At 43.3% G+C, this 18,837-nt stretch overlaps 2 protein-coding genes across 2 annotated transcripts in view; both read left to right on the top strand.

The window, feature by feature from the left end:
• The window catches only part of LOC126203026 (cytochrome P450 6j1-like), a 44,227-nt gene extending 36,140 nt beyond the window's left edge, over nt 1-8,087 (top strand). Inside the window, exons 6-7 of the mRNA XM_049937265.1 lie at nt 2,982-3,233; nt 7,395-8,087. Coding sequence (XP_049793222.1) covers nt 2,982-3,233; nt 7,395-7,567 — 425 coding nt within the window. The 3' untranslated portion in view covers nt 7,568-8,087. The remainder of the gene's footprint in view (nt 1-2,981; nt 3,234-7,394) is intronic.
• Nucleotides 1-18,837, top strand: part of LOC126204008 (cytochrome P450 6k1-like) — a 206,213-nt gene that overhangs the window by 134,712 nt on the left and 52,664 nt on the right. The window lies entirely within an intron of this gene.

The raw sequence follows: 18,837 nt of genomic DNA, 5'->3' as shown, positions 1-18,837 counted from the left end.
CCGCATTCCTTAAAAGAAATTTGGCAAATTGAGTAAATTCCAGAAGAATGAAGAACCCCTTTGATACAGTCGCTATATGAAGAGGAAGACAGGATGAATGTTACGATTTATAGGAGGATTTACATTCTCCCTGTCACGCACAACATTCTGCGTCAACGTCTCCAGGAATGAGTACAGCTGCTACCTGGCTGCAAAATTGGCGAATATCGAGCAGGTTTCATACCAAATAGGTTTTGCCTAGAACGCCGGCCGAAGTGGCCGTGCGGTTAAAGGCGCTGCAGTCTGGAACCGCAAGACCGCTACGGTCGCAGGTTCGAATCCTGCCTCGGGCATGGATGTTTGTGATGTCCTTAGGTTAGTTAGGTTTAACTAGTTCTAAGTTCTAGGGGACTAATGACCTCAGCAGTTGAGTGCCATAGTGCTCAGAGCCATTTGAACCATTTGCCTAGAACAACCTTTAGTTCTGAAACTAATTCTCTGGCATCAACATATTTATAATAAGAAAGTAGATTGAGTCAAAAGTTTTGTAAAATCTGGGAAGGAACAATAGCCTGTAACTCTCTCTCCCAAATTCCGAGAAAGAAGGTCTTGACCTGAAAACCGTTGCAGTTGTTAGTGAAACACTAAATGATTCAAACACTAAGTTAGAATTCAGGAGAGAAATTTCGGTAAATTTTGAAAGTTCAACAGGAATGAGAGTAGGTGATGGACTCTACCATTACATTTCAACAGTGTGTTAGAAAAAGTAATCTAACAGTGCCGAAACCTAAAATTAAAGTTTAAAATTGACGAACAAACCAAAATAAAAGACCTGGTATTAGGACGCGTAGCTTTTGCAGACTGTCTGGTGATTCTATGTCAGTGCAAGTAGTGCAAAAACAACAGAAATTCTGAAATAAACAGCACGGATAGTAGGACTCCAAATATCAACTAAAAAAGTACATGCAGCTGCCTGGGAACCATAAATATAAAAACTAAATACGTAAAAGTCGAGAGAATTTCTCATTTCAAATATTTAGACGAAACCAGTCTGGAAAGAAACGTGGAAAAGATTGGTTAGGAAATTTGTGATCACTTAGTGTAAACAACTTTCAGGGTTACGAAAGACATCTATAACAAAAAATGCATCGCAAAATACGCCAAACTGAGTCATCAAATGAGAGTGTCTTTATGGGACTGAAATACTAGTTTTAAACAGAAAACATTGAAGAAAACGATAAAAGAGAAAGAAAATTAATCAAGGAAATTTTAGGTGCAAATTATACTGAAAAGAGAACATACATATCAAGACCAAATAAAAGATTGAAAAGCATACCAACATTAATTTCGATATAAAGAAAGGCTAAAACTGCAGGGGCATATCAAAAGAATGGAACCAACAAGATTAACTAGATAGGTTGTGGAATTCTATGAAAGCTGCAGTAAAGCTAAAATTGTAACAATAAAGTTTTGGTGAAATTAGAGAAAACCTAAAGCAATCAGAAGCAACACAACTGGCTATAGCAGATAGAAAAAAAATTCAAGAATAAATTCAACGTTTGCGTCGTTGGTCTGGCAGTAGGACCTAAGACGAGCGGAAAGCTTGGTCTGGCGAGCGGAAAAGATTACATTCTGAGATAATGACAGTAATATAGGAGAGAAGTAAAGCTAAAAGGAAACCCCTCGGTAATGCTCCTGTTGTCCAGTAGCACCCAAACGTGAATAATAATAATATTTATACCAATAATAATAATAATAATAAGGATTCATGATTACAATACAGGATCAAACAATAAACACCAGATATTTCAGCAAGCATATTATTAAAGATCCCAATAGCACAACAGATAAATGGAGACTTTGCAAACAACAAATAGAAACAGTAGATCACATCACAAGCGGATGTACAATACTAGCAAATACAGAATACACCAGAAGACATGACAATGTAGCAAAAATAACACATCAGCAACTTGCCATACAATATAAACGAATAAAACAACACGTTCCCACATACAAGTATGCACCAGAAAATGTACTGGAGAATGATGAATACAAATTATACTGGAACAGAACCATTACAACAGATAAAAAAAACGCCACATAACAAACCTGACATCATACTCACCAATAAAAAGAAGAAATTAACACAACTAATCGAAATATCCATACCCAATACAACAAATATACAGAAGATAACAGGAGAAAAAATTGAAAAATACATCCAACTGGCTGAGGAAGTCAAGGACATGTGGCATCAGGATAAAGTTGACATTATACCAATTATACTATCAACTACAGGAGTCATAGCACACAATATCCACCAGTACATCAACGCAATACAGCTACATCCAAACGTATATATACAACTATAGAAATCTGTAATTATTGATACATGTTCAATTACCCGAAAAGTCCTAAATGCAATGTAACATATACCGTACAGTTAAAAGAAAGTCACACTTGATCAAGGTCCGCGTCACTTTCGATTTTCAACCAGACATAATGTCTGAGAAAGGAAAGTATAATAATAATAGTAATAATAATAATATAACATAATTTTTACGATGCAACAAGTTTTTCCTTCGACTGGGCTACCCTAACTGCTCCTTTTTTAAAGAAAGTGTCAAAAATTAAGTTATGCAGTGCTTTCGTACCGAGCTAGATGGTATTAGTTGCTTTTAGCTATCCTCCACAAAAATTTGTTACGTCACTGCGAATGAGAGCTGATTGTGACTTCCGACAAATGTTAGTAATGTTGGTGATAATTGCGAAAAAAGGAAACTCGATGCGAAAACTTTAATCTCACTAGAGGACTTAACAAGGTACCCTAAAAGTGAAATAACTGATACGAAAAGAGGAAGATAATTTGAAGCAATTATATGTTGAAGCACATTGTGTCTGTTAAATTACACGTGAACAGATCTACAAAAATGGCGGAGGATTGGACAGAATAGTACGACAGCTCTGCTGACGGACTCCCTTATGTGTGCTGCCCGCAGAGGCCCTCCGCATGTACCCTGTGGTCAACTTCCTGGACCGGCGCTCGACGCGTGACTACCAGATCCCCGGCACGTCCGTGGTGCTGCCCAAGGACACTGGGGTGGTGGTCTCGGTGCTGGGCCTGCACTACGACCCCAAGTTCTGGCAGCAGCCGCACCGCTTCATGCCAGACAGGTTCAGCGAGGAGAACTCCAAGGGCCGGCCCAACTACACCTACATGCCCTTTGGCGACGGGCCCAGGCAGTGCATCGGTAAGTACTGTACTTCAGTCACTCGCATAACAAGTTACGTGCATTATATGAGTTACTTCTGGAAACTTTCTTGGGTCATTAAGTGGATTCATCACCAGATCACTAAGTTACCGGGTGCAGCATACTTCATTAAGGACGTCACACGATGAAACAGACGTAGAAGGTCGTCATAATCTACTTCTTCTGCTGCTTGCAGCCTGTTCCATCTTCACTAGAGCCATTCAGTTCAAATGGCTCTGAACACTATGGAACTTAACATCTGCGGTCGACAGTCCCCTAGACTTAGAACTAGTTAAACCTAACTAACATAAGGACATCACACACATCCATGCCCGAGGCAGGGTTCGAACCTGCGACCGTAGCAGCAGCGCGGTTCCGGACTGAAGCGCCTAGAACCGCTCGGCTACAGCGGCCAGCAGAGCCATTCAGTCCTCAGTCGTCCTACATCTCTCTTTCCTGTTGTACTGACTATTTGTTTCACTAGTTTGTCTTCCTCCACTCTGTTGCTATGCTGTATCAATTTTATGCTTCATTACTCTAGTTTTGTTCATATGTTCGTACCGTTTTTCCCTAAGTTTAATAAACACGACAGATACGTATCAGATGAAGTGACTAAGGGGCGCCAGACGGTGTGGTCGAGCGGTCCTAGGTGCTTCAGTCTGAAACCGTGCGACCGCTACGGTCGCAGGTTCGAATCCTGCCACGGGCATGGATGTGTGTGATGTCCTTAGGTTAGATAGGTTTAAGTAGTTCTAAGTTCTAGGGTACTGATGACCTCAGATGTTAAGTCCCATAGTGCTCAGAGCCATTTGAACCATTTGACTAAGGGGCGTGGGAAACGACTTCCCAACCCAACTGCTCTGTACGGTTTTCTGTAGGTCTATTACAATGCGGGCGGGCGTTATCATGGAGTAGCAGCACTTCACGCTGTTTCAAAAAATGGCTCTGAGCACTATGGGACTTAGGTCATCAGTCCCCTAGAACTTAGAACTACTTAAACCTAACTAACCTAAGGACATAACACACATCCATGCCCGAGGCAGGATTCGAACCTGCGACCGTAGCGGTCGCGCGGTTCCAGACTGTAGCGCCTAGAACCGCTCGGCCACTTCGGCCGGCTTCCCGCTGTTTTGCTGGCCTTTGTTGTTGTTGGACTGCGTCTGCAGGACGTCTCAGTTGTTGACAATAAACGTCAGTAGTGAAGTTACACCTTGGGCGGAACCAGTTCGTAGAACACCACACCGTCGCTGTCCTACCAGATGCATACATTATCTTTTGTGGAAGTGCACAGGTCTTTGTACAGAGAGTTGCTTTTTTTATGGGAGGGGGGGGGGAGCTCAACCATTCCTTTCCTTCCGTTAGCATAAAGCCACCATTTCTAGTCACCGGTAACGATACGGGATAGGAATGGTCTGTGTGGTTCAGTAGCCAATTGATGACGAGCAAGCGGAGATTCTGATATAGCCTCCCGCTGATTTCTGTGATTTTCGCTTACAGAATGCAGTGCCCATACACCAGACTTTCGAACCTTCCCCACTGCACGCAACTGTCGCATGTTGGTGGAATGGTCCCAGTTCATCACATTCGCCAGATCTCGGGCACGCCGATGTGGATCGTTGTAGATTAATGCGTTTAAACGATCTTCATCAAACTGCGAAGGTCTTCTTGAATATAGACTCACTAAGGTCAAATGATCCTCCTTAAAACGAGAAAATCATTTTCTTTCCACGCCCTGTCCAATGGTATTATCTTCCCCCTCTCGTGGGACCAGTTATCCTCCCACAACGCCTCACAGACGAGGCATGTCTGCGCTTCCTACAGATGTGCACAACTATAGACCTATATCTCTAACGTCGATCAGTTGTAGAATTTTGGAACACGTATTATGTTCGGGTATAATGACTTTTCTGGAAACTAGAAATCTACTCTGTAGGAATCAGCATGGGTTTCGAAAAAGACGATCGGGTGAAACCCAGCTCGCGCTATTCGTCCACGAGACTCAGAGGGCCATAGACACGGGTTCCCAGGTAGGTGCCGTGTTTCCTGACTTCCGCAAGGCGTTCGATACAGTTCCCCACAGTCGTTTAATGAACAGAGTAAGAGCATATGGACTATCAGACCAGTTGTGTGATTGGATTGAAGAGCTCCTAGATACCAGGACGCAGCATGTCATTCTCAGTGAAGAGAAGTCTTCCGAAGTACGAGTGATTTCAGGTGTGCCGCAAGGGAGTGTCGTAGGACCGTTGCTATTCACAATATACATAAATGACCTATTGGATGACATCGGAATTTCACTGAGGCTTTTTGCGGATGATGCTGTAGTATATCGCGAGGTTGTAACAATGGAAAATTGTACTGAAATGCAGGAGGATCTGCAGCGAATTGACGCATGGTGCAGGGAATGGCAATTGAATCTCAATGTAGACAAGTGTAATGTGTTGCGAATACATAGAAAGAAAGATCCCATATCATTTAGCTACAATATAGCAGGTCAGCAACTGGAAGCAGTTAATTCCATAAATTATCTGGGAGTACGCATTAGGAGTGATTTAAAATGGAATGATCATATAAAGTTGATCGTCGGTAAAGCAGATGCCAGACTGAGATTCATTGGAAGAATCCTAAGGAAATGCAGTCCGAAAACAAAGGAAGTAGGTTACTGTACGCTTGTTCACCCACTGCTTGAGTACTGCTTAGCAGTGTGGGATCCGTACCAGATAGGGTTGATAGAAGAGATAGAGAAGATCCGACGGAGAGCAGCGCGCTTCGTTACAGGATCATTTAGTAATCGCGAAAGCGTTACGCAGATGATAGATAAACTCCAGTGGAAGACTCTGCAGGAGAGACGCTCAGTAGCTCGGTACGAGCTTTTGCTGAAGTTTCGAGAACATACCTTCACCGAGGAGTCAAGCAGTATATTGCTCCCTCCTACGTATATCTCGCGAAGAGACCATGAGGATAAAATCAGAGAGATCAGAGCCCACACAGAGGCGTACCGGCAATCCTTCTTTCCACTAACAATACGAGACTAGAATAGAAGGGAGAACCGATAGAGGTACTCAAGGTACCCTCCGCCGCACACCGTCAGGTGGCTTGCGGAATGTGGATGTAGATGTAGATGTAGATGACACTGCCTCCCCTGCTGGAAGACGTGCCGCTGAAGGTACAAAGGACTATGTGGCTGCTATATTACAATGCTCCAGCTGACTGCTCTCTTGAGTATGGAGCTAAAACACTGGTAGAGGCAGAAAATTCCCCTTACCTAGCATGTTCTCAAGGGCATTTGAATCACTAAAACCTACGCTGTCAAAGATCTGTTATCTGTACCTTCAAGTAGGTGTGCCGTATGACCTTTCTCGCTCCTTTTCCTCTAAAGGATCGTTTCATACACTTTGTGCCCTTTCGGCAAAGTCACCATCTATCTTACGTTATTATCTTATATTAGGTTTGTTGGATAAGTTGGTAGGGTTTTTCTTTTGGACGTTGGTACGGATTCATTTACCGATTGTCAGTTTGTAGTTGACTGTTACTATTTCAGCTTACAGATTGCCATTTTATCACTTGAAGATAGTGAGTGGAGCTGTAGGTGCTAGAAAATGGAGTGCCAGGTGGAGAGAGTTCATCACATTTGCCATATCTCGAGCACGCCGATGTGGATCATTGTGGATTATTGCGTTTAAACGATCTTCATCAAACCGCGAAGGTCTTCTTCAATATTGAGTCGCTAACGTCAAATGATCCTCCTTAAAAGGAGAAAATCATTGTCTTTTCACGCCCTGTCCAATGGCATTATCCCACATTTCCGACATATTCTTGTGGGGGACACAGCACTGACAGAAAATGGATTTCTCCTTTTAAGTAGAACCGTTTTGACATTAGAGACTCTCCATGATCAGAAAGATCTTCGGCGTTTGATGAAAATCATTTCAATGCATTTATACACAATGGTTCATGTCAGTGTAGTCGTGATTTCTATAGTCGTGGGAATCGAAAATTACCCCAGCGGTGGCAAACTGTTGTAAACAGTGAATGAGAATATGTTGCTGATGTGCGTCTGTTATGTTTATTAATCTTGTGGAAAATCATTATGAACTTATGCACCAACCGAAAATTTCTCCATAGTCTTACAAGCACATCTTTTTTTTTTTTTTTTTTTTGTAGGGATGAGGGCGGGTCAGATGCAGGTGCGTCTCGGACTGGCGCACATCCTCAGCAACTTCGTCGTCGGTCCCACGGCGTACACGCCAGTCCCGCTGCCTCTGGACCCCAGGAACTTCATCCGAAGACCAGAAGGGTCGCTGGTGCTCAGCTTCCAACCTCTGGCGGCGCAGTGACACGTCGTGTGTAGCCAGTGTTCCACGTACAGGGACTGCAGGAATGGACTGCCACCGTGACAGCTCACACGTCGTGCATTACTTTTTATTTTTCAGTTCGCTCTATTTACCACTTTTTTAGAGCTGTGTACTGAGAGGAGTAACAAGGAAGTGCGAGGAACGTCCAGAAATGCGTCTCACGGTAGCCAGGAACTAAGTTACGTACTGTTATGCAAGTCACGGGTGCTGCTTCATTTGCAACTATTTAAATTATTGCCATGGTATATATAACCTTTAAATATACTTGATTCTGCTGTGCATGCGTATGTGTAAGTAGTGTACTCATTTGATTCTTTCTTTAATGTATAAGATGTCCTAAATAGTGCGGGAATCCCGCAGTATGAGTAATCGTTGCTAGAATAGCTGTGTTACACTGTCACTGCTATGTAAACATTACATTATTGGGCGGAAATTACACTAGACTGACAGTCTAAAATTATAAGTAGAACGTAACTCCCATTTATTTCCTGTAGACCGTTTCATTGCACTGTAGCGCTTTCCAAGGGCTCTCGAATGCCGTTAAGAGTACGTAAGTCTGTTCTTAAACCAGATAGTAAGAGTATTAACAACACAACAAAATACTCGTTCCTTTGTGCACCGTCACATGCCGTAAATTTGATGTTGGTAACTTCATTTACTCGTGAAGTACTACTAGGTTTATGTTCTGTATATCTGTGACTGCTTAAAATTAAGTTTCTGTCTATGTTTATCTCTCTGCGAGACTCATGTAAATTTTGTAAATTGTAAACTATATTTGATCAGCCAACTACTATAAATAGGTTGTCTTGAAGGAATGAAAACCCTTTGCTGTAGGTCTACTCTCCAGAATGTTGATGATGGTAGAGCGTTTTGGAGACATTCCTCCGATATTTTTCATAGGAGAAGCTTGTTACAAAATGGGAACCTCGTACGTCACACCTACATCGACTAATTGCATTTTTATGAATCACATGGAGTACTGTATACGTAGCTATATTCAGTCATAGCACAATAATTAAAATAAGAAAATAATGTAATTTTTAACACATAAATGTTATAATTTTTGTAAATCTCTTTGATGGGAATAATGAAAAAACTGAAATCTGAATTAAAGCAATTTATTATAAAATTTATGTGTATTGTTCAACGTATTGTAATTCTGATTCTTTGTCTGGGACACTTAAATACGATGGTTGGAACTTAAATAGTGGCAACTATTTATTCACAACCGATGCAGAATTGTTACATGTTTGCACCTGTTACTGTCCTTCAAAGTAGTCACCATCGTTGTGTAGAACCCGTTGTCAGCGATGTGGAAGGCGTAATGTACCGTTAGCAGAGCCTGTTCTGTTAATGGTGCGAATGGAGCGGTCTACTGCCTATCGAATCTCTGGAACAGTTCTGAAGCGAATGCCACGAAGTAGTTACCTCATCTTCGGAATCAAATCAAAGTCACAAGGACTTAAGTCCGGGGAGTATGGTGGATGGTACAGTACTTCCCAGTCCCATCGACCGAACAGAGCAGCCACAGCTTGCGCTGTAGCGCCCGCGCATTATCGTGCAAAATGACGGGTGGGTTGCGAAGCAAAGCTGGTCGCAGGTGATGATCCAAAAACGAACAGTAATACTGTGCATTGACGGTCTACCGTGGAGGAATGTAATGCGTTAGGATAACACCATCACAGTCGTGCACGAGAATCACGCTAACTTTTACCATACTGGGGCTCTGACGAACTTTAGACTTTCGCGGCGACCCTTAATGACGCCATTCGTTGGATTGGCGTTTCAGTTTTGGCTCGTACGATGTAGTCCATGTCTCATCCAGTGTTACAATATGGCGTAAGAAAGCCTCTCCTTCGCGCTCATAGCGCTCCAAGTGCGTCTGAGCAGCGTCGTAACGCATCCATTTCAGCATTTCCGTCAAGTCATGCGGAAGCCATTGTGATGCAATTTTTCGCATGCTTAGGCGTTCCTTCAGGATGCGAAGCACAGCCGAATGCGCTAATCCGGTTTGGTGGGCGAGCTCACGAATCGTATGGCGTCGATCACTGTCCACTGACGTGCACTTCTTCTTCAGAGACGCTAGGACACGTGCCCGATGCATGTCTGCCACATGCCCGCATCTCGTGGTCGTGCGGTAGCGTTCTCGCTTCCCACGCCCGGGTTCCCGGGTTCGATTCCCGGCGGGGTCAGGGATTTTCTCTGCCTCTTGATGGCTGGGTGTTGTGTGCTGTCCTTAGGTTAGTTAGGTTTAAGTAGTTCTAAGTTCTAGGGGACTGATGACCATAGATGTTAAGTCCCATAGTGCTCAGAGCCATTTGAACCATTTTGAACCATGTCTGCCACAGTTTGCCGACCATCGTTGAAGGCTTTTACCCAACGTGCCACTGTTCTGTAAGGCAATGCCGATTCCCCGCACGCCTCTCGAAGACCTTGACGACACTGTCGTTCTGTACGACCTCTGGCACATTCAATCTTGATCCAACTCCGTTGTTCCTGTTTCGAATAGTGACACCGTTACGTTACACCGCTCACTCACAAGTGACTGTGTTTCCCTCCACTGTGCGCACGCCGGTGACGTTGGACGGGCGAGTCCATTTCTCGGAGGTAAGGTAGGCAGAAGAGAATAGAAGCTTTCGAAATGTGGTGCTACAGAAGAATGCTGAAGATTAGATGGGTAGGTCACATAACTACTGAGGAGGTATTGAACAGAACTGGGGAGAAGAGGAGTTTGTGGCACAACTTGACTAGAAGAAGGGATCGGTTGGTAGGACATGTTCTGAGGCATCAAGGGATCACCAATTTAGTATTGGAGGGCAGCGTGGAGGGTAAAAATCGTAGAGGAAGTCCAGGAGATGAATACACTAAGCAGATTCAGAACGATGTAGGTTGCAGTAGGTACTGGGAGATGAAGAAGCTTGCACGGGATAAAATAGCATGGAGAGCTGCATCAAACCAGTCTCAGGACTGAAGACCACAACAACAACAGCAATATGTTGGTACATGCTACACAACTTAAGACAGGCACCAGTTATGTTGTCGGAACATTCTTCATTATATGGCTTTTTAAAGCGTGTTTCTTTCAAGCAGATTAACAGGAATGCCGAGCCGTCATACATGGTCCTTCCTTTGTTTTTGACGGTTTATTGCTAATGGAAAGTCATCGAAAACTGATAGTTTAGGCTGAGTCTGTTTCTTCATTCTAAACTTAATCATTGGCTCTAGAGTACTAACCAGTTATGTTTCTCTTGGAGAAAGATCAAAATATCTTACTAGACATTCAGTGATTAAATACATGTGAAATACCATAGGAGTGTCAAAAGAGAGGATAACTCAGGTTGTATGTGAATAATTAACTATGCAAAATATATGTACTATGTTGAATGCTTGCCAAAAACAAATGTAAAAACACAACGTTTCGACTATTAAAAAAAATCAGCTGAATCTGAGCGCTTATTTTTTACCTATGTGTGTCATTGACACTGCAAAGTCTTGTACCAGGGGAACCCAGGGAGAGGATGTTTTTTGGTGGTTGTATCCTCTTTCTACGACAAAACTGCACACATGTATCAACAGGGTTCTTCATTCATAAGAACAAGAAGCTACTTACCTTTAAGCAAGTTGTTCGGGTACAGGCTCTTCCATAATACACTACTGGTCATTCAAATTGCTGCACCAAGAATAAATGCAGATGATAAACGGGTATTCATTGAACAAATATATTATACTAGAACTGACATCTGATTACATTTTCACGCAATTTGGGTGCATAGATCCTGAGAAATCAGTACCCAGAAAAACCACCTCTGACCGTAATAACGGCCTTGATACGCCCGGGAATTGAGTCGAACAGAGCTTGGATGGCGTGTTCAGGTACAGCTGCCCATGCAGCTTCAACACAATACCACAGTTCATCAAGAGTAGTGACTGGCGTATTGTGACGAGCCAGTTGCTCGGCCACCATTCACCAGACGTTTTCAATTGGTCAGAGATCTGGAGAATGTGCTGGCCAGGGCAGCAGTAGAACATTTTCTGTATCCAGAAAGGCCCGTACAGGACCTACAACACGCGGTCGTGCATTATCGTGCTGAAATGTAGGGTTTCGCAGGGATCGAATGAAGGGAGAGCCACGGGTCGTAACACATCTGAAATGTAACGTCCACTGTTCAAAGTTCCGTCAATGCGAACAAGAGGTGACCGAGACGTGTAACCAATGGCACCCCATACCATCACGCCGGGTGATACGCCAGTATGGCGATGACGAATACACGCTTCCAATGTGCGTTCACTGCGATGTCGCCAAACACGGATGCGACCGTCATGATGCTGTAAACAGAACCTGGATTCATCCGAAAAAATGACGTTTAGCCATTTGTGCACCCGAGTTCGTCGTCGAGTACACCATCGCAGGCGCTCCTGTCTGTGATGCAGCGTCATGGGTAACCGCAGCCATTGTCTCCGAGTTGATAGTCCATGCTGCTGCAAACGTCGTCGAACTGTTCGTGCAGATGGTTGTTGTGTCGACTGCTAGTGATACTAGGCCGTTGGGATCCAGCACTGCGTTCCGTATTACCCTCCTGAACCCACTGATTCCATATTGTGCTAACAGTCATTGGATCTCGACCAACGCGAGCAGCAATGTCGCGATAAGATAAACCGCAATCGCGATAGGCTACGATCCGACCTTTATGAAAGTCGGAAACGTGATGGTACGCATTTCTCCTCCTTACACGAGGCATCACAACAACGTTTCATCGGGCAACGCCGGTCAACTGCTGTTTGTGTATGAGAAATCGATTGGAAACTCTCCTCATGTCAGCACGTTGTAGGTGTCGCCACCGGCGCCAACCTTGTGTGAATGCTCTGAAAAGCTAATCATTTGCATATCACAGCATCTTCTTCCTGTCGGATAAATTTCGCGTCTGTAGCAAGTCATCTTTGTGGTGTAGCAATTTTAATGGCCAGTAGTGTAGTCCACATTAGCCTGTACAAGTTTTGCTATCTACACTACTCTGTTCGCTAGGACTGTAACTGACTGACTGTGACTGCAACTCCGACAGCAGTTGACTGTGTGATGGACCGGGCACTCCAGTACGCGGCGGCGGCGATCTAAATATGGGCAGTCGAGACGGCATTGGCGGCGTATTGCTTGCGAGTTTGTTTTTGGCATCTCTCCTGTTAGATGTGCTTGACTCACTGCCTGTCATCGACCTTCTTACAACCTCTTTGCGGACCGGTGTGCTGGTGACATCTTACGCCAGCACAGAATGCTTCACTTCAATTCAGGAAGGAAATAGGAATGATAACCACAGGTATCCTGACATCAGTACCTACTTCATCATTCAGAATAGTTTTGCATAGAGTTTTAGAAATTCGACAGAAATTCTGCTGACATATTAGTTCACAAAGGATAAAATAAAAACTGACATGTACTACACAAGCATTTTAGACAGATTCAGTGACAAGCGACACGAATTGTAAACTGCAAAAGATAAAAAAATTCAATAGTGCAGACTACCTACCCACAAAGGCAGTTTATCAGTATGGAAACTGAGGATATCAGAAAATTGTGTGGAAATCTGCCCCATTTGCTACTACTAGCGCCATCTGACTTCATTTACCCCTAAGTCTTTAGAAATTTGTGACCTGAAAACTCACACTCCAAAGAGAAGATGTGGCTGCTCTTGATGGCTAATTTGTAGTTCGTGGAGAATATTACATCTACATCTACATCTACATGGATACTCTGCAAATCACATTTAAGTGCCTGACAGAGGGTTCATCAAACCACCTTCACAATTCTCTATTACTCCAATCTCGTATAGTGCGCGGAAAGAATGAACACATATCTTTCCATACGAGCTCTAAATTCCCTTATTTTATCGTGGTGATCGTTCCTCCCTACGTAGGTCGATGTCAACAAAATATTTTCGCATTCGGAGGAGAAAGTTGGCTCTGAGCACTATGGGACTTAACATCTGTGGTCATCAGTCCCCTAGAACTTAGAACTACTTAAACCTAACTAACCTAAGGACATCACACACATCTATGCCCGAGGCAGGATTCGAACCTGCGACCGTAGCGGTCGCGCGGTTCCAGACTAAAGCGCATAGAACCGCTCGGCCACCAGCACCGCCCAGAAAGTTGGTGACTGGAATTTCGAGAGAAGATTCCGTAGCAACGAAAAACGCCTTTCTTTTAATGATATTCAGCCCAAATCCTGTATCATTTCTGTGACACTCTCTCCCATATTTCGCGATTATACAAAACGTGCTGCCCTTCTTTGAACTTCTCAATGTACTCCCTCAGTCCTATCTGGTAAGGATCCCCCACCGTGCAACACTATTCTAAAAGAGGACGGACAAGTGTAATGTAGGCAGTCTCCTTAGTAGATCTGTTACAATTTCTAAGTGTCCTGCCAATAAATGCAGTCTTTGGTTAGCCTTCCCCACAAAATTTTCTATGTGTTTCTTCAAATTTAAGTTGTTCGTAATTGAAATACCTTGGTATTTAGTTTAATTTACGGCTTTTAGCTTAGACTGATTTATCGTGTAACCGAAGTTTAACGAGTTCCTTTTAGCACTCATGTGGATGACCTCACACTTTTCGTTATTTATGGTCAACTGCCACTTTTCTCACCTTTCAGATATCTTTTCTAAATCGTTTTGCAGTTTGTTTTGATCTTCTGATGACTTTGTTAGTCGATAAACGACAGCCTCATCTGCAAACAACCGAAGACGGCTGCTTAGATTGTCTCCCAAATCTTTTATTTAGATAAGGAACAGCCTATAACACTACCTTGGGGTACGCCAGAAATCACTTCTGTTTTACTCGATGACTTTCCGTCAGTTACTGAGAACTGTGACTTCTCTGACAGGAAATCACAAATCCAGTCACATTACTGCGACGATATTCCATAAGCACGCAATTTCACTACGTGCCGCTTGTGTGGCACAGTGTGAAAAGCGTTCCGGAAATCCAGAAATACGGAATCGATCTGAAATCCCTTGTCAATAGCACTCATCACTTCATGTGAATAAAGAGCTAGTTGTGTTTCACTGAACGATGTTTTCTGAACCCATGTTAACTGTGTGTCAACAGACCGTTTCCTTCGAGGTAATTCATAATGTTCGAACACAATATATGTTCCAAAATCCTGCTGCATATCGACGTTAACGATATGGGCCTGTAATTTAGTGGATTGCTCCTACTACCTTTCTTGAATATTGGTGTGATCTGTGCAACTGTCCAGTCTTTGGGTACGGATCTTTCGTCGAGCGAACGGTTGTATGTAATTGTTAAATATGGAGCTAATGCATCAGCGTACTCCGAAAGGAACCTAATTGGTATACAGTCTGGACCAGAAGACTTGCTTTTATTAACTGATTTAAGTTGCTTCACTACTCTAAGGATATTTACTTCTACGTTACTCATGTTGGCAGCTGTTTTCGATTCGAATTTTGAATATTTACTTCGTCTTCTTTTGTGAAGGCATTTCGGAAGGCTGTGTTTAGTAACTCTGCTTAGGCAGTATTGTCTTCAAAAATTGTTCAAATGGCTCTGAGCACTATGGGACTCAACTGCTGTGGTCATCAGTCCCCTAGAACTTAGAACTACTTAAACCTAACTAACCTAAGGACATCACACACAGCCATGCCCGAGGCAGGATTCGAACCTGCGACCGTAGCAGTCGCACGGTTCCGGACTGCGCGCCTAGAACCGCGAGACCACCGCGGCCGGCCAGTATTGTCTTCGATAGTATCTCCATTGCTATCACGCTAACATACTTCACATATGACCAGAATCGCTTTGGATTTTCTGCCAGGTTTCGAGAAAGTGGGTCATATTCACTGGGAAAGTTTGTATACCTCAAAGGGGCCTATGTCGAATAATCATATATATGTAGTCCTTCAATGTCAAGTTGAGAAATTTTCTCATTATCCCTATGTGTTACCATTTAAACATTCCTCCCACTTTTGCTGTGTAATATCACCTCATCCCTTTGCGAAAACGTTCAGCATACGATTCATCTACGTGACCTATCTGGTGAGACTTCTCCACATCATCCACTGTGTTCCCTGTTTGTATTCCAACAGGCATTTTAAATTTTACGACCCTCCCAAATCATCACGTGCCACATGGTCAACAAGCTAAGACACCAATCCGCTATTATGGAAACTGTAGCGTCTACCCTTCACTTCCCTACCCGCTCCACTCTTCTAACTGAATGCCAATAATGGAGATAAAGTTAAGTGATTTCTTTTCTTTTGTGTTGCATTTGGTACAGTTTTAATTTTATAAGTACATGATCACCGTATTAGAAAAGCTTTGGTGTGGTGTTAAAAATGTTTCAAGTAGATCACGAGAGCAGCTGAGGTAGAGCAAGACACGAGAACGGCGCTGTGGGATGGCGATGAAAGCATTGCTACAGCTGACAATACAGCTGGCCCCCCACCCTGGCCGGCCGAGGAGGCCGAGCGGTTATAGGCGCTACAGTCTGGAACCGCGCGACCTCTACGGTCGCAGGTTCGAATCCTGCTTCGGGAATGGATGTGTGTAATGTCCTTAGGTTAGTTAGGTTTAAGTAGTTCTAAGTTCTAGGGGTCTGTGAGAGGCACCCACATGCCTTGCTCATACTGTGGCATCAAGCAGTCAGGCCTGCAAGATGAGTGGTCTGCCAAGCGAGTGGATTCATTCTTATTTATCGAGTAACATGAACTCTAGTACTCACACTTAAGTTACAAGTTATCCTCCTATATGATTAATACGCAACGGAAACACGCATCTGACTATCAGTAATTTACAGAACTCTGACTGTACACTACGCACTGGCAATACCACATTTTCTTTTTGTCTTTTATTTAACGGCTTTTGTCAACACGTGGCCATCGCACTGAATATGAATGGCGCACACATTATAAATTCGGGACATTATGACAGCATACAATTGGAAGGAAAAGTCCACCAATCTTTTTCTTTTCACTATCTTATTTATTCCGATAAATTCTCTAACCTAAACACACAAATTCTATAACCTACAACAATAACACATGAGAAATTCCGCCCAGTGGGCATGGCTTTACATTGGTGAATCTCTATATTATGGTCTCGTAATTATTTAACGCTACAGTGCACTTTCTGGATAGGATGGTGGATCTTTTATTATTTCTCACACTTCGACTCACAATCAACATCACGAAACTATCCTCCAGACCGAGCAGTACAGAAGGAACAAGCATAACCCACTAATCTTTTGAAACTACCTTGCTACTCTCCCATGCAAACCACACATACCCAAATCACATGACATACACCACACAACAATATGAAATACTACACAGAGAATGGTCACAACATTATCACTTTCAGCTTTCCCACTTCAATTAATATTTATCCCAGTTTCACACGACACAGCCCCACTTCGTAATTCTACTTTCCTACTATGAACTCTGGAGATATTTGCACGTCTTCCTGTGCAATGCAAGCCAAGTGGCGTTGCTGGATAGACGGCCGACTCACCTTGCTTCTCTCTCAGAGTTTGAATCTAGCGTCACACGGAATCATATCACGCAAAGTAATATTAAGAACGTATTCATCACACACGCGAGTCCTCAACTGATACCATGGACGAGTACTTCCCTTTATCTTTTGTCTCATACACAGTTTGAGACTCACACAGTACTCACCACGTGGAAGTACTCGTCTCTAATTTCAAGTCCTGCACACGCCATTTCTTAAATATTTCAACTTATGGTACACATGCTATTTCTTAAATATTTCAACTTATTGTACACACGCTAGTAATTCAGCTTAACTTAAGCACACGGAAGTATTTCAACTTATTGCTACACGTGGTTTCGTTGTGACCGTTGGTCACCTCCGAAGATTACTACAATCCCATTAACATTACCTGCCTGACACTTAATTCTCCCCACAAAAGTTCCTGAAATAGAGAAATTATTATTTCAAACTACTCTTAAATATTCCACATGCATACCATGTCTGCACTCTTTTGTCATTACGGAGCACAACTAAAACAGGTCTTAACAGCACAAGATCCAGCGGCAGAGTGCTGAAAAATGCCGTTCTCCAGGTCCTCTCGCACCTTTGCTGAAGTGGGGGAGCACCTAGCTACCGTATTGGTCAGCCACATTTCAGGCGCTCAAAGCTCAGGTAAATTTCATCTCTTTGGTCCCACCAAAGGTGGCCAAAGGATCGTCTCAAAGATGATCATATATTCACATTCACTTTCTGCGGTTAGCAGACGATCATACATTCATTCATTTCACAGATCTCACCAAACTGGATGTAGGGATTTACTTTGTGGGAGTGCACATGTGATCAATTAAATAAATAAATTGTCATTCTTTCCCACACTGGTATCCGGCTTCGCTGTATTAATTGAAATTGAGTTATTTTACAAAAACATGTGTTGTTCTGACAAAAATAATGAAGTATGTTGTACCTATTTTCAATGTCGGGCGGTACTGTACCCTTTCATGATGACTTCAGAAGTTAAGTCCCATAGTGCTCAGAGCCATTTGAACCCCCAGAGTGAGGCTGGTCACACATTGGGGGATCTGAGACCATGTGACTGGGGGACCTCAGGTGGTTGGGGCGAGCGACAACTATTTATGGCGACTTAAGACCATCCATTCACAAGCTGACCAGTTGGCCAAGCCCCGAGCTCAGCTGGTCTACGCTGACTCATCGCCTTTGTGGAGGACAATTTCATAGCATTCGGGTGCAGGGTCCAGGTGTGTCCACTCCACCAATGTACCGTTAGCTGTTAGCCCCAACCTCTACCTGCCACCATTTCTCTTCTGTTTTGGCGTGGTGAAAACTGCCACATGACTGGGAGCAGGTAGAGTCCGCCAATGCGATGCCGACTCGTTGCCCTGTGAGCCTGCTATGTGCCGGCTCCCCAAGTGAAACGACAAGGCAAAACACAGGTGAATACATGCCTGATGTTTCCAGTGTGACAAAGAACAGCTGCAATGGGCCGCTGTTCAGTAGGTGACCAACATCTACCAGAGATACCAGTACAGAGGGCATACTGTGAGTTAAACAAGAGACGCAACTATATTTTTCCTTGTGGCGGAGCTACACTGCTAAAGGAGATTAGAGGGACAACATTCTTAACACTTCCATTATTTTTGGAGGAATGTTTGGAGTGAAACATGCTTTTGCTCTTGAAAATGAAACCTTTAGTTAACAGCAATGTGCACCTCCTGTTCTCTTCTCATCACAAG

The sequence above is a fragment of the Schistocerca nitens genome, chromosome 9 (genome assembly GCF_023898315.1).
Source record: "Schistocerca nitens isolate TAMUIC-IGC-003100 chromosome 9, iqSchNite1.1, whole genome shotgun sequence".
Taxonomy (NCBI): Eukaryota; Metazoa; Arthropoda; class Insecta; order Orthoptera; family Acrididae; genus Schistocerca; species Schistocerca nitens.
This window is presented reverse-complemented; position numbering and strand designations above follow the sequence as displayed.